Source organism: Podarcis pityusensis (assembly GCF_964106645.2).
Source record: "Podarcis pityusensis genome assembly, chromosome: 1".
In the NCBI taxonomy this organism is placed as follows: Eukaryota; Metazoa; Chordata; class Lepidosauria; order Squamata; family Lacertidae; genus Podarcis; species Podarcis pityusensis.
The window spans coordinates 79,270,753-79,297,265 of NC_138028.1; the positions used below are offsets into that span (position 1 = coordinate 79,270,753).

General features: G+C 42.0%; 1 protein-coding gene across 6 annotated transcripts; it reads right to left on the reverse strand.

Annotated features, from left to right (window-relative positions):
* Positions 1 to 26,240, reverse strand: TESMIN (testis expressed metallothionein like protein). 6 transcript variants are annotated; one of them, XM_081012641.1, is made up of 13 exons: positions 25,493 to 26,233; positions 23,308 to 23,858; positions 22,674 to 22,779; positions 21,259 to 21,317; positions 20,445 to 20,606; positions 18,255 to 18,375; positions 7,934 to 8,010; positions 6,694 to 6,767; positions 5,718 to 5,789; positions 4,793 to 4,895; positions 3,843 to 3,980; positions 2,435 to 2,610; positions 1 to 1,058 (listed from the first exon to the last, which is right to left on the reverse strand). In XM_081012641.1, exons 1-13 carry the CDS (start codon positions 25,629 to 25,631, stop codon positions 866 to 868), a joined length of 1,971 nt encoding a protein of 656 aa, XP_080868767.1. In that variant the 5' UTR covers positions 25,632 to 26,233; the 3' UTR covers positions 1 to 865. The 6 variants fall into 6 exon arrangements, with proteins under 6 accessions (XP_080868767.1, XP_080868768.1, XP_080868769.1 ...); XM_081012642.1 differs by having other exon boundaries at positions 25,592 to 26,230; XM_081012643.1 differs by lacking the exon at positions 25,493 to 26,233 and adding an exon at positions 24,703 to 24,724.
* Between the last annotated feature and the right edge of the window lie 273 nt (positions 26,241 to 26,513).

Consider the following 26,513-nt stretch of genomic DNA (forward strand, 5'->3'; position numbering starts at 1 on the left):
TATATTTACTAAACACCAACTTTAATGCAAGTTTTGCTACGCAGAGGTGCAAATCATTCGGATTGTGACTCACATGTCATGAATTCAATGTTTTACTTTCACATCTACTGCATGTTCCTCTTTTAGCACAAGAAAAAAATTCTTAATAAAGGGTTGCATTAGCTAAAATTTCTATCAGTTTTCCACGTTACAAAACTAGTAAAGTACAGTAAATGAAAAGCAATCTTTTAAAACAATTCAACACTAAGATAAATAGAAACCAAATTACATCTGAGGCACTCCCATTTTTATGGCACCATTAATCAGGCTAATTTTCATTTAAATCTGTGAAATGATTAAACTTGGAGGGAAGTTTTGAGTGAGTGTCCTTGACTCAAACAAAAATATTTTAACTAGGAATTATTTTCATGTATTGAGCTTGCATCTAATCAAATTTAATTCAGAGTAATTTAGAAATTATATAATGTGTGCTCCATAAGCCAGTTATCTGGAATACATCTAAATCTGTGTTTGTTAATCTATTTGAGCCTATAGTAGCAGAAAGATGAGAAATTTTAATTTATAAATCAAAATAATTTAGTTTACATGCTTTTAATTATACTGTTAATCTGGAATATTAACCTGCACCATGTTGACCTCCCTACTGCCACCCTACTCCCTGTCTTGGTTACTTAAAATGACCTTTGGCTTGGGAAGCCAGGTAAGCAATGCAGCTCCATCCTGGCCACTACTAGCATTATATGGAAATAAAAAATAGCAATGATATGAGAATAAGAATGGTAAGTTGTTTTTTATCAATATTATCAACACCAAAGGCTATTTCAAGCATTACTGCAGTTCATTGTGCATTTGTATCCAGAGCAGATTATTCAACTTTCAGCCCTTTGGATTTAAATTCAGAGTGCAGAATCTGTGATAAGCATCTTCCAAATTCTTCTAAGATCATTTGTTCTGCTAGGCAAATAGAGTAAGCTTCTTTTTCTGCCTCTTCAGCTTGAGCAAGAAGACAGGCACATGTTGCCTCAACCACTTCCCATGATATACACGTACTAGACTGCCTATTGGAACAAAAAAACCAATATATACTTTTAAAATAAGTAAATTAATGAAAAAGATAAGTCACCAATTTACTCATGGCTGAACTTTTCAGGGTTTTCAAACAGGATTTTCTGTGCCAGGTACACTTTTTTGCATTTGGCCTTCAAATCCAGGAAAGGGCACAAATTTGCATATGCTTTGTCCCATATGCATTCTTATTTTTTCTTTTGCAAGTGTGTGGAGGGACTGAAATAAATAAAGGGCTACCTACAACTAATAATGTTTCAATGTTAGAAGGTGAAGTTTTCCCCAAAATTTTATTTCCTCATTACAAAAGGCTTAATCTGTTGAATTATTGTCTATTTAACAGTGCTTCATTTTCCCCATACAACTTCCTCGTTCCAGCCACTTTTCTCTGGTTGGAATCCTGGAAGGAAAAGCAACCAGAGGGTTGAAGTGCAGGGCAGAAGCAAAAGGCAGGTGAAAGATTAAGCACTCATCCTCACCTCTCATTTCTTCACTGCGAATCATGCCCTACTCAGGCTACTTTTCAACTCTTTGGAAACCACCTAGATTCACAAAGCTACCGGCCTCTCCCATCCCAATAGCAGAATAAAACAGCCGCCTCAGGCAGAACCCCCTGAGGTGGTGCCAGGACATGTGCCCTACCCACCCCACCACCTGCACCGCTAATTTCCAGTGCTTCCTCACCAAAATCTCACAAGAGCTCATGAAGCATAGCAATGGGTGCCAGTGCTGGTGGTGCCAGCAGCAGAGCTAGGTTGCTGCCAAATGTGTAGGTCAGCCTTTAGACAGGCAACATATATAAACAGTAAATGAGCTGTTAAAAAAATATTCCTTATACTGTATACCAAGCATGACACTTTCATTCCCAAATAAACTACTCTGTCCATTTCAATAGGTTTTTAAAAAGCCCTGCTGCAGTGCTTCCCTTGCTGGTGCACGTCATTAGTAAATAAAAATCTGCTGTACAATGAAGTTTTGAAGGCTTGTCTACAAGCCTGCTATCACAATTTTAGCAAAGCTGCCCACTTGCCAGCTACACACATTCGACTGCCTGAAATTAAAGCGTATGTTGCTTACTCAGCTTCAAAAACAAACACGCCAAACATATATTGGTACCAAAGAGTCAGTGCTACAACCTTCACCTCAGCAGTAACCTGTGTAGCTGAAACAAGTTACTAAGCTCTGACAGAATAATTATAGGTAAGATGGAGCATCTAGAAAGGAGAAAGCAAAGGTTGAGAGGGACAGACAACTAGGCCGTTACATATATGTTTAAAATCAGTGCTATGGCATATAAAACAGTTTGCTATTTTAAGATACATACCTTAGATAAAAAGTGGACATCACATAGGTAATCCTGAATATTTACCTGTCTTTTCTGCTTTTGGATAATATTTCAAAATTAGAAAATGATACAGAATCATTTCCTTCATAACTTTTAATTTCCATATAGTTTGGTATATTCATTAGTGTTTTTCGATCTGGGCTTTCTTCATAATTTTTGCAACCAACACACTTGCAGATAGATGAACACATGATTTTAGCCTAGAGGATGCAAAATGTTCTAATTCATAATTAAATAATACTCAATACTACTAAATAATATAAGATCTGGCTCTGCTACAATACAAGGACTCAGCCACACAGCAGCAAATAAAACATTTTAAGTGCAATATGCAATTTGACACTAGGTGGCAATGGTGAATCTTATGGAAAATTCAATGTTTTGGGTTTTTTTTTAAAAAAAAAGATTTTTAAAAAAACATTTTCAGAACGGTTTTAATGTGTGTAGATTCCACCTGTGTATGATTCCTTGGAAGTATGCTTTCAAGATCACTGGTAATTGCTACAAAGAATATTATAGTGTGATAAACTATATTTCACTACTCCTAGTTGTATGTGGAGTTCTCTTTGAAGAATACTAAGAAATGTCAGTTAGTTTAGAATATGGACCCAGATTGACTGACACTGGCTAGCATTAAAAAAAAAAAGAAAAGCTTAATTATTTCCATAGGCACAAATCAAGTATCAAACTTGTTTCCGGAAACAATTTGAAGCACTGGGTTTGACCTATAAAAGTCTTGTATGGGACTCATCCATGAATCTGCTCTTAGTATCTGTCTTGGATTTTCTGCTCCTACCTTTAATACTCATGTGTATCACATTTACCTTCAGGTGCCATAAGAAAGGACCTTTTTCTGGGTTCTCCTAAAGTTGATTTCATTGACAAATTGAATGCGCATTTTGTATTCTTTGTAAAATTCCGAGTTGTATTTACAGTTAAGAGGGATACAGATTTTGTTAAATAACTAAAAAATAAATAAGATATACTGGTACTCATCACTTCAATCATCAAAGAAGCATCTTTGGTTTCTTGTACAACCCTCACATACTGCTTTGTAAAATATATCATACCAGCATGGCGGAATAGGAAATGCTCTCTTCATTTTGCCAGCATATTTCCGTTTACCTTTCTTCTAGTGCAGATGCAAAAGACAGGGCTCTTGTACCTTTAATAATTGCGTAGATGTAGAAGAAAAGTTTCACCTGCTGTAAAGATACAAAAGCCCTGTCTTTTTTTGCAGGTGGCCACCCAATATTCTAGCTGCTTTTAAACTTTGCACCTGCTGCTAGAGCCTGCAGTTTTCCATGAGGAGCACACTCTACGGGTGTTTCCCCTCAGATAAAGTTTCTAAGTGCCTACAATATTACTGGATGAATCCCACCACTGTTACACATTTTTATAAAGCAGAATTAGAAAATTTAACTGAACAAACCTCAAAGCATTCACAGTAATTTTTTAGGCACCCTGACCGCTTACAATTACATCCTTTATTATGTCTGGGCTTGATATCTCCTAGTTTCCCTTTTCCAATCTTTGGCAGGAAAGCTTCCGGATTTCTGTCAAGACAAGCCTAAAACAAATATTTTTTTAGAAGACATTCAAATTGAAAAAAATTCATTTTTTTACCTTTTTATAGCTTACTTTATTTCAAAACTATGCTTTTCTGAAGGCATATTAATTATTTTTTACAGGTGGTAGCAATCAAAGAAGTTCTTGTTTATATGGTCCACCTGTTAACATGAGACAAGATGTACTTACAGCACTGTATGTTGTCATCTGTGGAGGCTATTCCGCTAGAGCTACTAGGGTACAGTCCTTCCAATAAAAATGTCAAGCAAATCTCAAAACCACACACTCTTTCCCATCATGTACACATTAGATACTTAAATGAACTCAGAGGCTTGTGGGCACATTTCTATCAATCTTCTAGTCTTTGGCTCATCAGCTCTGTGCATTGCTCAGCCAACCCTAATCTAAAAGTATGGCTATGGTAAAGAGGTCCCTTCCATGTATCTCTAGGACAAGGATAGGCAAACTAAGGCCCAGGGGCCGGATCTGGCCCAATCGCCTTTTAAATCCGGCCTGCGGACGGTCTGGGAATCAGTGTGTTTTTACATGAGTAGAATGTGTACTTTTATTTAAAATGCATCTCTGGGTTATTTGTGGGGCATAGGAATTCATTCATTATTTTTTTCAAAATATAGTCCAGCCCCCCAAAAGGTCTGAGGAACAGTGGACCGGCCCCCTGCTGAAAAAGTTTGCTGACCCCTGCCAGCTTTTTAGCCCTTGCTGAGGAGATTTCTCCTTCGTCTCTTGTTAGGAAACAGGACAGTAATTAACACAGGAGATATAATAAAAAGTAGATAATAATACTTGCATTACCTTAATTGCCTTAATCCTCTCTAGTTCATGTTGTGGATTGTTATAACAATTATTGCAGTTGCAGTTACTGCAGAAATCACCATTGGCAAAGCAATCACAGTATCTGTGATTAACAAAGGCAGCAGATGAAATACATTTTATAGTTCATCATTTTCAAGGATGGTTCATGTAGTCATGTGGTTATCTGTGCATTCTATGATTTTGTTTTTCTCTGTCCCCAATTTTTTGGTGTTCTGAAGATTGCAACCAATCCAGCAACCAACATTTCATGCAAGTGCTTACAATGGGAGATTGCTGATCCCATTCTCTTTAGTTTCCCTTCTAGATATTTTCTGTCTCCTTTTTATTCTAAAGCAGCATTATTTATGTCTTATTTAATGCAAGTAATTAAGTAATCTTCCCATTCCGTATGTAAACATTTACATGAACCTTTACTCAAGATACCTACTAAAGAGTGGCAGAGGAAAACGAATGAATATCAGATAAAAAAGGCTGATACATTTTCAACATGCATTTTGTATATAAAAGCAATTTTTTTAAAAAAAATTACTATTACAATGCTAGAAGAAAGCAAGGAACATAATGGCTCAGAACCTCTATTTTCTATATTATCTTTATATAGTACTATGAACAACTAGAGATACACTTATTTTGTCATGGTATCTATTTTTTTGTGCTGCCTTATTTTTCAACATGCTTCCAAAAGTGTATCTTCCAGGCATTACTTTGTATGCATCAGGCTAAGCACTGTGCATAAAAAGAAGAGAAAAATGCAGCTTCAGATGTGGTAAATTAATATCCTGTTCGATATCAAAGTCCTGTTTACTGCCATGGCTTCAGTTTAATACATATGGCAGGAATAAATTAATTACATTTGGAGTTTTTTTACACTAAGAATAGATACTTCAATATTTCGTTTACTTACAATTTGAGACACTGTGATTTAGTGCAGTTGCATGGCTTTTTTGACTTTGTATCCCAGGAGCTGCAAGGTAACCTAGGCATTGCAATTTTTTTTAAAAAAGAAGCACATTATTAGATATATAATTAAAAATTATATATTGAATGTCTTGGGAAGATTATTAGAGATTACACCCATTTACTGGTGGAAAAAGTGTGAAAAATGGGACTCCTAACTATGACTTCATTCACAGAACCTTGTTTTGCTATCTCAAGTCCTCCACATCACTTGCTGTAAGGGTAATGAATCTCTTGAACAAATCATCATTCAATCTGTTATACAGAGGGAAACATAATGCATCAGGTCCTAAAATAAACTGAACTTATCCTTCCTCCCCCACTGCAGCTCCCAATGGCTCTGGTGGGCTGGAGCCCCTCCTAACAAAGTAGGATGGGATGGGAGGCTTCTGAAGGAGCAGGAAATCAACCTAGGTAGCACCTGGATATAAGTCAACAGAAGGACCGTTTCCCATCACCACCTCCTCAGGATTATGCTGAATATGTTGTGCCAAGGGTTCAATGGCCAAAACAAACAAAAGAGGAGAATGTTGATAGCCTTGCTTCATCCCCAACTGTGGACTAATTTGATTAAAATCAAGATTATTTATTCTCACTTTATCAAACAAAGCACTATATACTTGTTATATTTTATTTATAAATTTAGGGTCAAATCTCATCTTTTTGATAACACCAATTAAGTACACCTACTCCACACAATCAACAGATTTGAATATTTTAAATACTAACACCATTAGTAGAGTGTGAGTAGTTTTACAAAAATAAATAATATTTAACAGTTACCAATTAGATCTGAAATCTGGAGGTAACAGACAAAGCTAGCCTGACTAGGGTATAGAGCTTTTCAGTATTGTAGGGATTTGTATAAATACCATGTCTTATTATTAAATATATTAACAAATATATATATATTACTGTCTTACCCAACTAAGGTCAGTTTTGTTGGCTCTTGAAGATTTTTATCTGAATGGCATGTATATATGGATCCATTATCAAGCTGCTCAAAATACAAACCAGATATTCCATTTGCATTTGTCAACTTTTTATATACATTTAAAAAACAAAAAGATTATAAAAATAGATTAAATCATCAAGATAAAATATTTATAAATCACCTTCATAAATGTTAGAACAAGTCATGGAAAAGTGAAATATACTTTAAGAAAAATTGTATTTTAGGATTGATATTTGCGTTTAATTTATACTCTTAAGTATTGACACTATTTTCATGTTGCTGACTGGGACCAGCTCCAAATTTTGGAGCACTAGTACAAAAAAAAAAAGGCTGCCTTGTTGCTCCTAATAATTATCACAGGAGACACAGATCTCCATCCTTGATTTTGCAATCTGCTTGTTTCCAGATCAGGTATCTTTCTCTCTCCCATATAGTCTTCTCTTTTTATTGTGGGTCTGTGGCACATACCCTGCAGGCTTTGGATTAGTAACAGACTTTTATTCTTTAGATCTAATGTTTGTGTATGCCTAATGAATGTATTAAATGCTTGTGTATATGTATAACCGTGCTGTCTGAAGCAGCATCTATATTAGGGTTGCCATATTTCAAAAAGTGAAAATCTGGACACAAAAGTTGTTGTTTTTTGCAATTCAACCACAGTATTCCAGGTGTCTCTGGGAAATTCCGGATGTATGGCAACTCTAACTCCGTCTCTTCATTTTTGTGAAATAGACCAATCTTTCTCTACTTCCTGGTATGATTAGTTATTTATTAGGTATAAGGGTTAAAGCTATACACCCATTTTTAATGGACACATGCACTCCTTCCATGCAAAAGGTTCCAATCCCCTGAGCAGTACATTGAGGCCATGTGGGTTCAGATGCATGCCTCATAACACCCCCCAACCCTCCAGAGGAGATTTGGGGAGCACAGAGGGAAGAGAGGGGCAGAATTCCTGCTGCGTTATCAGGAATCCTTGCAACAGCTTCCACTAGCACAACAGGTTTTTTGAATATGGCCCATTCTAACAAGGCCTGCCTGTAGCAACAAAGCAGAAACATGAGACAAGGCATCAAAGCAGGCAATGGTTGGGTATTAAAACATATGCACAATCTGCATATCCCTTGGTAGACAGAGAAAGACGCATGATATGCAGTTTGAGAATGTCAAATTAAAAACTCTTATCTGAGGGCAAAAGTAACACTTACCTCTTGTGCACAGACATTCAGTTTACCTCCAACTGGTAACAACTGTCCCAGTACAGATGTTACAGAATTACTTGCATCTAATAAGAAAATATTTCATTTAGGTTAGTGCAATGTATAGATTTAATCAAATACATATTTGGATAAATGATCTACATTTCAGAGGAACTAAGAGATGTAAACAGTTACTTCTTTAGCATAAATAAAACTTAGAAATAATTAAGTTTTTAACTATGCTAAAGAAGTTTGACATTTTCCATATATTTATCTTTCCAAACCAAGCTGCATTTATTTCACACAAATATAAAAAGAAAAGATGCTACAGAGGGCAAAAAAACACACAAGACGCTCCAGAAGCCCAGGATGGTGGTAGTTTAGTTGTAAAGCCATGTTTTGCATGCAAAATATACATGTTCAACTCCTGATATTTCCAAATACAAATTGGAGAGACTGCCTGAAAGGCAGGATTGCTGCTGCAATATATTGAGATTTGCGTGGCAAGACCCCTCCCCCATGTGAAAACAAGACACTGGACACATTATATAAGGTTAATGGGCATAAAAAGGCCACAACTTTATTGATTACAGAGTTGAAAGGTATTGGCCTTAGGCATTGGCTCCTATCGACTACCCGGTACTCAACCCGGGAAGGGTTAACCACAAACCGTGGGAGTCCTGTTGAAGTACGCCAACTAGGATCCCACGGGTGTCACCGTTCGGGGGCGTGCCGGGGGCCCTTACCTCCCTAGGTTTCGGACAAGGCAACGCCCCCCGGAGTCCTCTACCGGACTACCCTTTCCATGGGGGAAGGTGATGGCGCTTCCTTCCCCCCCCAGACATTTGCATAACAATAAACCCCTGCCAATGCCTAACCGCCAAATACTGTGAAGTTGTGACGATTGCTACGAGGTAGGCGAAAAAACCAAAAGGCTGACAGTGCGCCAACTTGGAAAAATTCCTACCAGGCCCCTTACGGCGACCAACCGGAGTCCATAGCAAGGTCAAAGCTAGCTACGCCTAAAGGGTGGGTGGGATGGGAAAAATCCGCTCAGGTGGCGAGGGGCAAAGAGGGCGGTCCCCGGGCGTACCTGGCCTTAAATAGGTCAGGCCACGCCTCCCCAGCCCGCCGATTGGCGGGTCAGGTCGGAGGCACGCCCGGGGATTACCTGAGTCTCGCGGGGGCATAAGGCCAGCCCCCCGCGTGGGGGGAGGGGGTCACCCGCAACCCCCTCTCCTCCGAAGGCGGAAATGGCTTTGCGTGGCAAGACCCCTCCCCCATGTGAAAACAAGACACTGGACACATTATATAAGGTTAATGGGCATAAAAAGGCCACAACTTTATTGATTACAGAGTTGAAAGGTATTGGCCTTAGGCATTGGCTCCTATCGACTACCCGGTACTCAACCCGGGAAGGGTTAACCACAAACCGTGGGAGTCCTGTTGAAGTACGCCAACTAGGATCCCACGGGTGTCACCGTTCGGGGGCGTGCCGGGGGCCCTTACCTCCCTAGGTTTCGGACAAGGCAACGCCCCCCGGAGTCCTCTACCGGACTACCCTTTCCATGGGGGAAGGTGATGGCGCTTCCTTCCCCCCCAGACATTTGCATAACAATAAACCCCTGCCAATGCCTAACCGCCACTCGAGCGAAGCTCGCCGCCAATACCTTCAAGCCTGCAACCAACTCCTAATCCCTGCTATGATGTCCCTAAGCCAAATGTCGTTCCCAGAGTCTGACAAGTGCACGCCATCCCATCTGTAGAGGGCCTCGTTGCTGAACTGGATGCCAGGGTGTCTGATGACACACCCACCCAGAGCTACCACTCTACGCTCCACGGCCCGTTCCAAGACCTTTCTTGCCTTATTGATTCCAACCGGGCTCACACAATCTCTCCAGGTCCTTCTCTCAAGCAACGAGGACCACAAGATAGCAATATTAGGGTAAGCTGCCCTCAGCTCAGCAAAGTCATCAAAAATGTTCCATCTCAAGTCAATAGCTTTGCGGTAGGCCAGGTCGTTTTCCCCCAACTGAACGACCAGAGCATCAGGGGGGCCATCCAGGGCGGCTCTTGCCAATACAGCTTGCTTGAATTCACTCCAGCGCATGCCCCTTCGGTCTATCCACACCAGCTCCACATTCTCCGGTAAGCTCAAGTTTGGACCCAACCCGGTAGCCATGGCACGGTTCTTGGCCCAGTACACGATGCTGTGGCCCACCAACCAAATGCGCACCCGCTTGTAATCTGTAAAGTAAATAGACATAGAAACCGGGGTCAGGAGAACGATCGCTAGTCAAAGGTTCTTTCTCAGGTAGGCTTTGTATGCATCCGACTTCCAGCGCCCTAAGTCCTTTATCCTCTCTGCCGAGAGCCCCATGTGCATAGCCGTGGTTGCCGCCCCGATCCGGAAAGAGTGAGCTGCGAACTCGGCAGCGGGCAGCCCGCATGCTGCCAACGCCAAGCGCATCACCCGTGTAAACTGATGCCTGGCCAAAAGCGATCCGTCCGCGTGAATAAACAGGGGGCCGGGGCCATTGGGTCTTAGGTAGAGAAAACGCCTCATATCCCTAACCGGACAGGGGCCACTAGCGCCTGCGGCTGGCAACCTCAAAAGGGCCCCCCTACCCCGTTGGTCTGTCTTAGAGTTGCGTATTTGAATTATTAATTCGGCCTCGGAAAGGGTCAAATCACTTAAAAGGATGCCTCTCTGGTCGCGGGCGACTCCACTTTCACAGACTACCTCGCCGATGCGCAGGGCACCAAAGAAGGCTATGGAGTAGGCGGCGGAAAATAGGCGGGCTTCGTACTTAGACCAGCATATTTCCCGCAATTTCCTATGTATCCGGACCAAAATGTCGAAAGTTATGGGCCGCCTCTTGTCGGCTCCGGGGGGGTGTTGTCGACGCCAACCCTCCAAAGTCTTGCGTACGATAAACTGTGCGCACGGGTCCGTGGCAAAAAATGCTTTACAGAAATAAGAAATTCCCGCGGACTGAATATTGAGAGTCTTTGGTGCCCGGCCCAACTCCTTCAAATGGGTTAGGTAGTGGAGGACCTCCCTAGTTGAAGGAATTGAATTCTGCCTGGAACTGTGCATTTTGCCACGAAACTTTAAAAAATCTGCCCAAGCCTTGGTGTAGGATCTCATTGTGGAGGGGGCAACTGCACCGAATACTCCCTTCATCACTTCCTGTTCCCAAGGCTCCAGAGATGCTCTGGGAAGGACATCGATGATTGCTCCGCGTCCGGGGCTAGTGAGCGAAAGCGCTCTATCTGGAAACGAGACAGAGCATCCGCTATATCATTATTGGTGCCGGGCACAAATTTGGCCGAAAAATATATATTCTTTTCCAGGCAAAGGAGGACAAAGGACCTCAACAAATTTCCTACCCTGGTGGAACGCGCTGACTGCCTAGCAAGGACCCCTACTACGGCCTGGTTATCTGTGTTAAAACAAACCCTGCGATTGCGGAACTGCTCTGCCCAAAGATGCACGGCTACCACGATGGGGAAAAACTCCAGGAAGGTAAGGTCCCGAGTAATGGGCTGTCCCTGCCAGTCTGCAGGCCACTTTTGGGCACACCACTGACCCCTGAAATAAACTCCGAAACCCAGTGAACTTGCTGCGTCCGAGTGGACTTGGAAATCGGCACCGAGAGCCATGGAATCCTGCCATAAGGATATTCCGTTGTATTTGTCGAGGAATTGAAGCCACATGCCCAGGTCCGCCTTGACTTCTTTGGAGAGGCGCACCCTATGCTGTGGGGCCCTGAGCCCCGCAGACAATCTGGCTAGGCGGCCGCAAAAGGGGCGACCCGGGGACACGACCCTGCAGGCGAAATTTAGGTGCCCCAGCAGGGATTGAATTTGCCTTAAGGTAACTTTCCTAAGTGGCATTAGCTGTTGTATTAGAGCTCTCAGTGCGTCCAGTTTTTCCCTGGGCAGTCTGGATGTCTGGGCGACGGTGTCTAACTCAATGCCTAGATAGACCAGGGACGTGGCTGGACCCTCCGTTTTATCTGCAGCTAGAGGAACTCCCAGCTCCCCGGCCAGGGCTGTGAACGCCGCCAGTAGGGCGGAGCATCGCTGCACGTCCTCTGCCACTAAAATGAAATCATCCAAATAATGCGACACGCCCGACGAACCTGTCCTAAAGCGCAAGGCCCAATCAAGGAACGTACTGAAAGACTCGAAGGCTGAGCAAGCCATGGAGCAGCCCATAGGCATTGCCTTGTCAATGAAATATGCCCCCTCGAATCTGAAGCCCAGCCAACGGAAGTCCGCTGGATGGACAGGCAAGAGGCGGAATGCCGACTCGATGTCGCATTTGGCCAGGAGCGCACCCTTACCGAATCTACGAATCATTTTTACGGCTTGGTCAAAGGAGGCATATTTGACTGTACAAAGCTCAGGGGGAATCGCGTCATTAACTGAGCCTCCCCTAGGATACGAGAGGTTATGTATCATGCGGAACTCCCCCGGGGACTTTTTTGGTACAATACCCAGGGGGGATAAGTGAAGACCATCCAACGGGGGTTTGGCGAAAGGGCCAGCCACCCGACCTGCCCTAATTTCTTTGTCAATTTTTTTCCTGACAATATCGGGCCTTTCCCTAACAGATTTTTGGTTTTGTGGATCCCCGGTGTTAGGGGGAAAAGCCACTGGGATTCTGAAGCCCTCTGAAAACCCTTCCCACAGGTATTGCGCGGCTTTGCGGTTAGTATATTGATCGAGAAGGGTTTTGAGGGGCTGGAGACGAACGGGTGAGAAGGCCAGGCCAAGATGCGGGTTATTGGCGATTGCCGGGTCCCTGGTTTGAAGGTCCGGGGGCACCTCTATTGCTGTTGTGGAAGTACCCCCTGCCCCCCCGAAAGGGCTGCTGTTTGTTCTTAAAGCAGGAAGAGGCGGGGTGATTACCCCAGCACCTGTCACATTCGTGTAAATACTTACAGGCGGGTCTGGAGCATACACCTCTGTTGAACTCCCAGCAGAGGCGACGCCGCTTCACCTCTGTCTTACCAGCCTTGGTCGATGTCGATCCCGGGTTTTTCTTTTCAATATACGGGTTAACGTCCTCGCCCCAGTAGTTAGGGTCCATTAGGTCCCATCGGGTGGTAGGGAGGAGAGAAGCATTTCTACGAAAATTCTCGTCATACATTAACGCGGCATGCTCCCCCGCGAGAGAGTGAGCCCGCCTAACATGAGCTAAATAGGCCACCAAATCCATGGATCTCCGAGGATACGCCGCGCAAACAACTCCCATGAAAACTTGGTACCCGTCTAGCCAGTTTTCGAATGTGCGCTCCGCCCTGGGGGTCCGGTATCTTCCTTTACCAGAAGATCGCCTCTTTTCACCTTTACCTAACAGCTTTGTTGGAGGGAGCAGGGTAAACATGTCCACGTAATCGCCATTGAGGATCTTATTCCTCTTCTTCTGAGACAAATGATTCCCCAATATAAAATCGGTGGACTGATTGGTGGCCACCTTTACATCCTCAACCAGGGCCCCATCCTTCCAGTCCAATACTCCATTAAACGTTTTACGGTGAGAGTTGGCCCTCCTTTCGTGAGCCCACAGTGGAATCCCGTGATTCCCTTCTCCCAAACCCCAGTAACCATCCATGGGACAGTCGCTGTCCGAATCAGAAGATGACGTACCTGTCTCATCTTCCGTCTCGGATTGCCTGCTCCTCTTCTTCTTGGCGGACGTGTGCTTCCTCTTAGACTTCCATTTGCCGCCCTGGACCTCGACGGTGGTCGGATTCGCCTCGGCCACCGGCTGAACCACTTGGTGTTCCCTGCGCTCTTCCTCCAAGCCGGAATTCTCACTGTCCTCGGTAGAGCTATGCTGGGGCTGCCGCTCCTGAAACACACTAGGTATGTCTACCGCCTGTGAGAAAGTATTGGAGCTCGCACCCTTGGAAGTGACCTTACCCTTGCCAGGAACTTTTGACGGTGCCTTACCTTTTCCCGTGCCTTGATTGGCCTTCCTAGAACTGGCCGCTTGGGCACGGGTATTCGGTCGACCCGCACCAGACGTTTCGGCTTGGGCACTGGCCCCTGCTGGTCCTGGCATTCCTAGCTGCCCTTGATTGCTGGGCGGTGTATCCGGAATAACATCCTGTGATGGGTCGGGGACGAGGGGAGCTAAATTCCCAGGCCTACATTGCCTATAGAATGTTTCAAACGCCCGGAAAAATTGAGCGAAGGCCTGCGGGTCACAGGGCATGGCCGCTGCTTGCGCGCTACCATTACTTGCGCAAGGTGCCTGCTGATTGCCCGAAGTGGTTGCCTGCTGTTCTCCTCCTGAAGCCATGACAAAGTATATACAGAACCTGAGGGAACTCAAAGTGGTTTACAAAGCAAAATGGCACTGCCTTGCAATTACACACGGCCCAGTAGTCCGACTAGCTCAGTATTGTCTACAACCTTTAGGCTCTATGCAGGAACCACGGAGTAAATAAATTCTTTATCTAGTTGCCCGCCTTAATATGTAATATTTATGTATTTATCTATTTATTTCTAATATATATTTATTTGTTTAATTAATTTCTTTCTTTATTGTTTATTTATTTATTTATGAATTTAAATTTTATTTATTTATGTATTTATTTATTTATTTATTTATTTACCTCCTGTACTCAAGTTGCTGCCAAGGCTCAGCTTAATTGTAAGTCTGTTCCCAATATACCAATTGTATTTACCTGTTTATCAATACCAAGTATTAATTACAATTTTCCCCCTTGAAATATTTGTATTTATTTATTTATTTATTTATTTAATCGTTTGTTCGGGGGAGGATCGAATGAATTGTAAAATACAATGCCTGGCGTATTGTATTTATCAAGCTAATGCCAGATTTACAAATAAAACCTTATCAGGATTTTTACTGTTTATTGCTTTGCTTATTTTTAGTATTGGAAATGTAATCCTGTATTAATAGTGTGAGCAGACGTGCCCCGATATGCTTGCTCTGCCTTCAAACAGACACAGTTATGATTGATAAGCAGCCCAGGAAATTACAATTGCCTTTTACCAGTGACCCAAGGAAGCCTCCCAATAAGGGTCAGAAAAGCGCTAGAAAAAGCAGGGAAGGGGAGAATGTAAAACCAGCAGAATAAATCACAAACCCTATGAGTTCTAGCACCCAGACGCCAGCCCCAAACACACAGCAAAGGGCCGAAAAGAATTAAAATAAGTAAAGTGGATAAGCGATGTTAAAGGCTGTTAAGCGCTGATGCTGTATTGCCTGTTGGGGATCGCGGGTAAACGAAGGGTAAATCTGCCCTCCCAAGATGGCGTCTGCCCTCACCAAAATGGCCGCTCGGGCCTGACCACGTGGAACAAACAAGATGGCGCCCGCTATAGATCTGAGGGTAAAGCTGCCCTCCCAAGATGGCGCCTGCCCTCCCCAAAATGGCCGCTCGGGCCTGACCACGTGGACCAAACAAGATGGCGCCCGCTATTGAGCTGAACGCTAGATGCCTCACTTAAAATGGCGGACGCCCTGAGACCGCACCACGTGATCGACCGCAACAGCTTCGGAAGCTGTGGTTGCCCCCGACAACAAATAAACAATCTACCGGCTAAGCAAACAAGCTTGCTATATTCCCGGAACACAGCAAGGGAACAACGATACCCACTTAAAATAAAGGGACTTCCCCAAGCAGCAAGGACAGGGGCCCGCAAATAAAGGCAGAAGGAACCCCACGGCCAAACCTCAAATCTCCGGCTGTCCGCACTCTGAAGCCTGGGACTCCGAGGTTCCTCCTTCAGCAACGGGGGCGCGCAGCACCAAATCCTCCGAGGGAAAACACGTGAACAGGGAATCGCCGAAAGCAACGTTAATAGGGAAGCGCCGAATAGAAATATCAATCCCAAGCCGCAGGAGAACCGCGTCGCCGACGCTGCGAGCCGAGCTCCTAAGCTGCAGCGCCAGCCGGAAAAACCACAGCAATTGCAGAACGCTCGTGTTGGCCTATTCCTACCACGCACCGGCTGAGGCTATCCGCGATCCTCCGTGTGACACCGCCAAATTACAGGACGAAGGTAAGCTTCCGAAATACACGAACCGCTCTGCAAAATATCCGAAAAATCCGCTCAGGTGGCGAAGGGCAAAGAGGGCGGTCCCCGGGCGTACCTGGCCTTAAATAGGTCAGGCCACGCCTCCCCGGCCCGCCGATTGGCGGGTCAGGTCGGAGGCACGCCCGGGGATTACCTGAGTCTCGCGGGGGCATAAGGCCAGCCCCCCGCGTGGGGGGAGGGGGTCGCCCGCAACCCCCTCTCCTCCGAAGGCAGAAATGGCTATATGAACCAGTGGTTTGATGGCATAAAGCAGCTTATGTTCAGTAAGTAGGAACAGCAGCAGTTTGGAGACCAAGCTTCTGAGGCTGTTTCTAAAGCATCTCCAGCTAGCTGTCCCAACACATATCTTTGCACATTTCACTTTCACATGCACTTCCATGTTCATGACTATCAAGCTTCGTTTTATATATTTATATAATTTTGTGCAAATCTAATCCCCTTCCCCCAGCTCAAAAAATATGTGCCCTATGCTAAGAATTGGGTCCTGCAAAGAGTGAGTTTATTTTGAAATAGTGGTTTGGAGAATAATGAAAAGGCTTGGCTTGGCTTCTTCTTCTAAAAAGCTAAAGGTGTCCTTGTGTATGGGTGTAACAGTAATTGTCAAAATTTTAAAGGTCAAAATAAAAAAACCCCTTCCAATAATGAAAAATGGGTGCAACAATAACTGGAAATGTTTCTATTTAGCAATGCAAGTCTAGTCTTAGAAAAGCTTTTGCTTCTTTGTACTTTAAACAGATAGAAAAGGGTTGTAAGTCATATGATGTGGACTGCACTTCCTCCTTGTGTATTAATAGCAACTTGTATGAAAAAAAATTCTGGTCTGGATGCACAGTGAACTACCATTCAATGGGTCTTATTTCTGAGTAGACATGCATAAGATTGCACTGTTGGTCTCAGGCCCAAATTTTTAAAATGTACTGCATTACTGCTATTGCAGGTGGTTTGAGGAGAAATTGTCTGAGTGCAATTTAAATATGTACAATTATTAAATTTTTTACAATTAAGATTTTGAGAAGAAACCTAAGAAAGACTCCTTCTCAGATTTTACCTTTGTCATCATTCAGAGACAGTGATTGCTATATAACAATATTGTGAAAAGAATGCTTATTGAAATATTATCATTAAAATTATCTATTAAAATTATCAGATTCCTTTATAGTTGATTGAACAGTGACATCATGTGGATGGTTTGGGTAAATGCAGACAGAACTCCCCCTTGCAAGCATACACAATTTACTAGGAGCCTTTCTACACTTAAAGATTCCATGGTAGCCCAAGTCCTTATTTTGTTCCTAAACTGTTGAGCTCAGTCTAGACATCTTCCCTAACTGCATGTTTCTGTTATGGGAATACTGCATTTTCCCAATGTTGAGAGCATTATATTTTATAACTTAGAAAACCTGGTGCTTTCCCCAGAAAATTGCCCTATGGATTATGAATATTTGAGTTTTACAGATGTCATCTGGATATTGTCTATCATGAAGCTTGCTGAAAGTATACACACAGGATCTATATTGGCAATAAATAAAACAATGAGACAAGGCACCTGAGCATTCCATGGCTGGGTGGCAAAATTATTCAGCATATTCCGCACATCCCTTGGTGAAGTTAGTGAAGGGAATGTTCACAATGGCTGGATCTTTTCAATGATTCAGGTTCCCCATATCCATACCTTTAGGTGATTATTTACATTTTATGTCCTTAGTGTTTGTCCACTCTCTGGCTGTGCCATCAGAATACTATAATGCAGTCTCATCAGTATTATGCTTGTTCCCTCAAAGTGTTCATTTCAAGCACCTTTGGATTTCTTTGTTTTTGTTCTGATCAAAGATGCTCAAGACAGTTTTCAACAGTATATAGGAATTAACAATAGTGTTTAACAAAAACATAATATATGTTGAAGTACATATATTTTACAAAAGTGGAGGAATTCAGCAAAACTACCCTGATGTGAAGACAGGATAAATATTATTGTTTCCTGATTAAAGGTGCATGAATCTGTCAATTTCAATTCCCTCAGGAATTCAGTTTGAGTCTCAACATTTCCACATCAGTTTGTAATTAATTAATTTTTTTGAATTCTCATGAAAATTTGTCAGCATTTTAGTGTAAATACGCATTTTTAGATGAAATATTCCTCAAATCCACATTTTTGCTAATCAGATTTCCCTAACACAATGCATTTTGTTCTGTTATTTTCACTAATTATATATGTTGTTCATATTTTCCAAAATTTCAATACCTGTCTGAGGATACTTAGGCTGGTCTTGATACTGGGGGACCAAATGAACTGCTTTTAATTCTCTTGTGTCTGTATTGTTTATACAAAGTATATGAGTACCACCCTTCAACTGGCAGATGATCTGAATTGCATAATCAACAAAAAAAACCAGCAGATTAAAACCCATATCACACTACTTAAATTGAGCATCAAAACTTAATATACAACATAATAAAAGTATGAAATTAAAAAATCTTAAGATTTTTCTTAAAAATCAACAGTGAAAGATCCATACATACTTCCTGCAGGAGGGCATTCAACAAATACATTTACAGGTATATCATAATTGTCAGGGCTGGGCTAGGCTGGAGAACCTCAGGCTGGGAGTCAAATGCGGCCCCTATACTTCACTTTATAGCCCTTGGGAACCTCTGGCCATGGCTCTTCCCCAGACCACACCTCACAGGTCTTGCTTCATTCCATTCTCCAGGTTTCTGTCCCCACCCCCACCTTGAATATGTCATTGAACTGTAACAATGCCTCTTGCTTGTCTGGATGGAGATATAGCTCTGTCATTTGTGTGGCAAGCCTCTAGTTTGTACAAAGATAAGATTAACATCCATTTCCCCACCCACCACTTGCCTTTGGCCTTTGGATGGTTGTTCACTAGGGAATGTGACACTTGGGCTGAACAAAGTTATCCACTCCTGCTTCAGCGGAGTGCATCCCCCACCCAGAACCAGCTGCACACCTGTCGGATTTCTCAGCCAACAGGACTTCCACTTTATAATAGGAGCCAACCCGAAGGGCCAAGGGGGCTTCGTCCCCCATAAAATATTTAAGGGGGTGGCCCCCCCAAAGTTGAGGGGTATTGCCATTCAAATGGTGTGCATGCATCATGTCATGTGATGGATTATGCAGGGTGGGGCTTACCTGCCCAATATTTTATTCAAGTTGGCACCCCTGCACTTCATCAAGTTCTTTGCCTTCATAATCCCAAAAATAACCTTCACATTCATAACTGCCACTACCTCCCTGGGATTAAGTTAAGGAAAAGAGAGGTAGAGCTGTGTGTCATCAGCGTACTAATGCCATTAGCATACTGATTACACTGAAGTCTAAACCATCAGATGGCTTATCCCAGTAGTTTTAAACTAATGCTAAAAATCATACAGACAAGATAGAAGTTGAAGCCAGCAACCAAGGGGTAGAATAGAAGTCCCCCCCAGCAGTACATTCTGAATCCATTATCCCAGAATGGAGCAGAAACACAACATACTGTGCCTCTAAGTCCTACCCTAGTGATTTGCTTTAGAAGGATACAAATGCCAATGGTACTGAAGTATTCCCTGGCATGTCATCCAGGGAAGTGTTCTCCATTCCAAACCTTGCCTGGAAGCCAGATTTGAAAGGACCTAAGTAACCAATGCCTAAGAAAGTTGAACTATTACTGAATTTAGAGGATCTTGCTTCTGAGTAAGCTTGCTTAGGATTGTGCATTAAATAATTAAAAATGTAATATAGCAGAAACAGTTGATGAGAAAAAGAACTTGGAACAAAGCCAAGGAAATATATTGGGTGGGAAGGGTAGATTAGGTAAAGTAGATGACAGTCCATAATGCTGCTCTGAAGAAGCAACTAATCATACACATATAGGTAAAGGGACCCCTGATCATTAGGTCCAGTCGTGACCGACTCTGGTGTTGTGGCGCTCATCTCGCTTTATTGGCCGAGGGAGCCGGCGTACAGCTTCTGGGTTATGTGGCCAGCATGACTAAACCGCTTCTGGTGAACCAGAGCAGCGCACGGAAACACCGTTTACCTTCCCGCCGGAGCGGTAACTATTTATCTTCTTGCACTTTGACGTGCTTTCAAAGTGCTAGGTTGGCAGGAGCTGGGAATGAGCAATGGGAGCTTACAGGGATTTGAACCGCTGACCTGATCAGCAAGCCCTAGGCTCTGTGGTTTAACCCACAGTGCCACCCACGTCCAGGCTGCTCTGAAGAAACATCTAATCATACACATATAGTCAAGACTATAAACAGAACTATAAAATGGTCATTGTTTTCTTACTGTCTACATGGCACCACTAAGAGGAAGCTACTCTACTAAGAGCCTTGCAGTTTCATTCTAATAAAAACATAGACAACAAAAAACTATTGGCAAAGTTTTCCTGTGCAAGTTATTATATCGTAAAAATACAGCAGTTACCACTTGAGGACTGGCATAATTTCTCTGTGAACAGGTAGGTTCCTCCATTGCATTTTGTGAAGCTGCTAGGTTATGGCTGATTTCTTCACCATTTGAATTTTGAAAAACTGCTTCATCTGAATTATTAGCTGTAATGCTAACAACTGCTTCTCTGACCTCAGTCTGAAATATAATCAATTTCATATTTTAAAGGATATGCTTACAGTATGTTGCACTGTTAAAAAGCTGGTGTTGAAAAAAATAATTGAAGTTGCTTAAATTGATCGGAAACATTATGATCAAATTGATACATAGAATAGTCAATTAAAATTGTCATTATTACCACTATCTTTAAAAGCCCAACTTACATCTAAAGGACTAAGAAAGGATGGGAAAAAATAACCTGAAATAAATACCGGTAATTACATTCCACATTGCTTTGAGTCATTTAAATAATAGTATGAATAAATTACAGAAGGTGTATCAAGTAATCAATTTTATTGGATGCTAAGGATTCAATACAGATAGTAATTCTGTGTCTGTGTCCTAAATGCATCCATGGTACTTTTTCTCTGGCATCCTGTTTCCCATAATAACTGGATGTTCAGGAGGTAGCTGTACCCAGGAGTGTCTTTGCCCAACTTTCATTCATACAATGGCTTCATCCATTTCTAGAAAAGTCGGGTCTGGCTATGCTGACCCATTCAAAACCATCAAAGCAGAGGTTGTGGGGGAGGGGGGACAGACAAAAATTTGGGGGACATCTGCCTATGTAACTCACTGTGGATCCAACTCACATTATCCTAACAAGTAGTAAAACATAGTATATACTTACAATCTCATCACAAACAGCAGCAGTATCCTGAGATGAAACAGTGATACCGTTGCATGATTCTGCAACACAAAATGGAGTTGAAGAGAAAATTATGTGGACAATGTTAAATATTCAATCTAATCAGAATATTATTGTTTATATCCCACGACTGTTACAATATAACTCATAAAACCAACAACATTTGAAGTTGAGTATAAGCAATTGAGTGTAGAATAAGAAGAGCAAGTAGAAACGGCAACCTTCCTAGGTACAATTCTAACACATTTCCCTTTACAGTGGTACCTCGAAAGTCAAATGGAATGTGTTTCAGAAGTCTGTTCGACTTCCAAAACGTTTGGAAACCAATGCACGGCTTCAGATTGGCTGCAAGAAGCTCCTGCAGCCAATCGTAAGCTACAGAAGCCACATTGTACATTTGTATTCCAAAAAACATTTGCAAACTGGAACACTCACTTCCAGGCTTCCGGCATTTGGGAGCCAAAACGTTCGACTTGCAAGGCGTTTGGGATTCAAGGTACGACTGTATTTCAAATCCATTCAAAGGAGTTTCACTAGGGTAATTTCTTTATAGTAAATTTTTATATGACAAAACAATCTAAATTATTTTAAAATACATTTGAAATGTAAGTTTCAAATGAATATAAATTCAAATGAAAATATGAAGTATTTGAAAATGAAACAAAAAAAAACATCCTAAGGAAGAAATGAAGGCACCCCATTACACTTTGTAATATACTGAAAAATTAAGGCTTAAAGTGAATGGCTGTTAACTTTTCAGTAAATGATGGTCAGGATGCCGATAGGATTTTCATGAGGGCACACACACATATAATATTTGAATATGGTTTGTATCCTGTGCAAATTGTGTCCTGTTTTGCAGGTGGAGTGGGGGGGCCAAAGATAAATCAGGGACTCCATGCAAATAAGGGGACATACTGAATGCCAACAGGTGCAAGTTTCCCCAGAATTGTATTTCCATAGTAGAATAGGTTTAACATGGATCTCTATCCATCACATAGCTGTTAAAAGAACAAAGAACATTTCCATTTCTGAAACAGAACTACATTCACTGCAAGTGCCTTCCATTCCTGGAAGCTTTAAAAAACAAGTTGCAACTGAAACAACTTGGATGCCAAGTGTGAAGTTTCCAACTGTAATCAGTAAACAGCAAATATAGGGCAAAAAGTTACACAGTTTCCTTTAATGTAATAATTGGTAAACAAAAGACCTCCATTTCTGATTCCTTTAAATTAGTAAAAGAGCTAAAGGTAAAAATGATTTATCTTTAATAATAATAAGCAACCCAGAAAACATATTAAGTGGAAACCCACCTGCACAAATAATTTGCAATATTATCTGGGACAAAAAAACAAACAAAAGATGCAAACATGAAAGGATATTTCAAAAACACTCACCACCAGAACACTCTGGTATGGCTTGTGACATTGTAGAACTATTAATCATTCCTTTGATTTGGTCACAGTTCTTTGCATCTGCAGTTGAAGTTATTGTTTTCAGTACCTAGGAAAGCAAACATACTGTTCAAACTTAATATACAAAACTATTTGTGCTGTAATAATAATAAATATTTTAAAATGTTAAATTATATACACTGTAATAGTACTATAACAAATCTTATCTATATCCCATGATCGATCCTGTCATGCCTCAGCCTTCCATCAGGAGGCTGAGAGGGATACACGCCCAATGCCTATGCAGAGTATGTGGCCAATTTTAAATCCCAAAATATTGTCTTGTCCAGTTTGTTTTCCTTCTTAGGCTGGACCTTGCTCCTTGGGGTGGGATCACTGTTAGTGGGACAGCAGTATTGTTCCCATTCTCAGGACATGAAGAGCTAGAAATGTACCTAATTAGGACTAAAATGCATTCATGATATATTCCCCATGTATCATAATGCAATACTTCTAAGCTGCCCTACATTTTCATTAAATGATGCTGAATTTTTATCTAAAGCAACTAAAATGCAATGATTAATTCAAAGCACATATATTATGATTCAGGTACTGTATTTTAAAAAAGCAGTCTTACTGGTATCATTTCTACATTTGTATTGACTGCTCCATCAGCAGTACTGGTGCCAAGAGATAGCATGGAACCTCTATGTTCTGTCATTAAGGAAGATGGAAAATGGATATTCTGTGAGCACAGTTGCAATTGTGGTAAATATGTACATGTTGTCACTTCTGAAAGAGTCGCTTCTGGTAATTTCTGATATTTTCCACGGACTTCATCACAAAACTCTTGTGTACATGGCTGCATTTTAACTTCAAACATTGCATGTTCATTTTCTCTATTCAGAGTATGTTTCCCGCGATTCAGTGCAGCTTCAGCCATAGAACTTAAATAGGTGTCTTGACCGGAATAGAATTCTTCTTCAACTGGTTTATTAATTAAATCATTCTTTGGACTAAGAATTTCGGAATTAAAGGTCTTCACAAGTCCATTATCTATTCTTGAAATTCTACTAAAAGTTATATGACTTTCCATAGGTACAGTTAAACTTTCAGATTGGTAGTATTTGATCTCTGTAGAGACATCTATTTGTCCTGGGCCAATTTTCATCTTGGTAGCTGTTTCAGCTTCAAAATAAACAAACAAAAATAAGCAACAAATCATATCCAACATAAGACTCCAATTCTAAGCATATGCTCACTGATCACGTACATATAGGATGGTGTATACACAAGATCTCACTCTTGCACTCTGCAAATCCACACTACAAACTCACCCTTGGTTTTACAGATAGTAACTAACATGGAGTAGAATTCCCAATTTAAATGTAAACTTTCAATGGCATAATGGAGAATCATCCACTTGTGTTTTCACTTTTAACCACCTTCTAGGGGCGTACTGGTTAAATTCAAATGCCAATTTGCTTTAACTGATCTTAATTATATTTTCTTCAGTAGTACTGCTGTGCATGTCTGATCTTCAAACATATAAACACTATCAACAGCAATCAATATAGAGTTGCAACTTTTTCTATACATTTGAAGTGCTTAAATGGTTTTTTATTAGACCACCGTTACTTGAACATGAATTATCTATTTGCCTTAGCTATACCTGAAACTTTTCCATTGTGACAAAAACTTCTATGTATTATGAGAAAGTACATATTCTTACACTAGTATGAACTTGTCTTTTAAACATCACCATATGTAGTTTGGGAAATTATTTCCCATTACTATTACTATACTCATAATAAATGTACCTTTTAATATTTCCACATTCAGTACTCAAACATATAAAGTTTTGAGATACAGTTCCAAATCAGAAACAGACCCTATTGTGCAAGCCAAATAGGTATTGTTGGCAGACTAGATGCAAGATGCTAATATACATTATAAAGAGATAACAAAAAGTACAGCCGAGGGGCATAAATGTGTTTTTTTGTTTTTTGTTATTGTAAACTATTATACGGACCTTCTAAAAATTTCAGATCAAGCTTTTACAACTGTACCACTTTGAAATAGTATGTTTGCATCTGGATAACCCTGTCCTATGATCTCCCATTTGCCTACCTGAAGCAAAAGAGATTTTTTAAAGTATGTTTTGTGGTGGTTACTTCACACATTACAGATTAAGGGTATATTTACTTGTATTTGAAGCAATCACACACCTCTACTTCGCCTCAAGCGACAGTGCAATATAGATCTGTGTTACTGCTTTGGATGCACCTCTATATTGTGTATGGTGCATATCAGAGGTGGCTAACCTGGAGCCTTCCAGGTCTTGTTGGATTAGAATTCACCTCATCCCTGGCTCTTAAACTTTGCTGTCTGGGGCTGATGGGAGTTGTTACCCAACAACAAATGGAGGACCACAGGTTCGCCTGTACTGATGCGCGCGCACACACACACACACACACACACTTTATTGGCCCAGCATGAAGATGTTTGAATCTTCATGGTGTCTCCTTTTCACCAGGAGTGGGTGAAAAGCCTGCCTGCCCAGAGTGGCTGGGGCAACATTATTATTATTATTATTATTATTATTATTATTATTATTAGCCCTGACACATCTGAGAACACTGGCCAAGGGTGGCTTCCATGTAGAGATGGTGGAGTAAGGGGTGCTTCAAACTTTGCAGGTCTGACACCCCCGTGCGTGTACACAACTATTTCACAAAGACTTGTTGTTCATCCTTGGCATGTCTGCTTATTGTAAACACCAGTGTCCTAGGCTTGGGACGAACTTGATGGCAGCAACATACAAGGTGAAGAAGCAGCCCTCACGCAGCCATCTCGAGCGGGCGGCGGACATTCTTTTAAACCGTGGTGGCTGAAGCGGGCCAGCCACCCCGCCACCTCACCTTCCCCCTCCGCAGATTCCCGCCTTTTCCCCTCCATCATCAGCACTGCATTATGAGCAGCGCTCGCCGAAGGGGTGCCAAGGAGCCGTTGGCCGGGGAGTTTTAAGCGCAGAAGCGCCCGCGAGGGCCAGCGCGCGGGAAAAGCCGCTTGCCGCTAAGCAGCCCCGCCAAGGGGGGCGGATCTCCCTCCGGGCGGTTTTCCCTCAGCGCTTCTCCTCGCGCCTGCAAAAGCCGCGCGGCCCGCTCGCATCTCTGAGCGGAGTGGATTCACGCTGGGCGCTGAAGGGAAAAGAACTCAGCCTTCCCGCCTCTTCTTTCCCAATGTCACCCCTTTCGATATTAGGGCAAGAGTCACACAGCCGCCTTTAATCAGCAAAACGAGGCAACTTATGTGCAATTGTTAAAACGCCGCTTCCCTTTCCTAGCCTGCGCCTGTTTTTCTTGAGGCAGCGGCTGAGAATCTAGGGGCTTTGCTGGTTTTCTCTTTCTCTTTTAATAAGGGGACATTCGCTTAAAAACGCCTGAGGATCAGTGAAAATATAAGGCACAGAATGGCATGAGGGAAGTTCCAGAATAAGGAACATTCCCCGCCGAAGATACGCAGATAGTATCAGTGCCGGATTTAGGTATAAGCTAAACAAGCTAGAGCTTAGGGTCCCACTCTCTTGGGGGCCCCCTAAAAATTTAAAGGGGAAAAAGGTGTACAGTTCCAAAATATAAGATAAAAAAACAAATAAAACAAAACATACAGCAACAGTGTTTCATTTTCTGTTGTGTAGGCTCCTATAAGTAATGGGCTCTGCGTGCTATATAAAGGGCCCCATTACCTTCAGTAGTTTAGGGCCTCATCAAACCTAAATCCAGCCCTGAGTATAAGGCTGCTTCATTTTTAACATATGTAATGTTAATGAGCAAAGGTGGC

Bases quoted from the DNA above. Each gene is read 5' to 3' on its own strand.
- TESMIN (XM_081012641.1), bottom strand. From the start codon at position 25,631: ATGATGGAGGGGAAAAGGCGGGAATCTGCGGAGGGGGAAGGTGAGGTG. The intron at 18,376-20,444 runs GTAACTGCTGTA...TATGCAATTCAG, and splicing joins ATTATGCCAGTCCTCAAGTG to ATCATCTGCCAGTTGAAGGG. The intron at 4,896-5,717 runs GTAAGTAAACGA...TGTTAATCACAG, and splicing joins AAATCACAGTGTCTCAAATT to ATACTGTGATTGCTTTGCCA.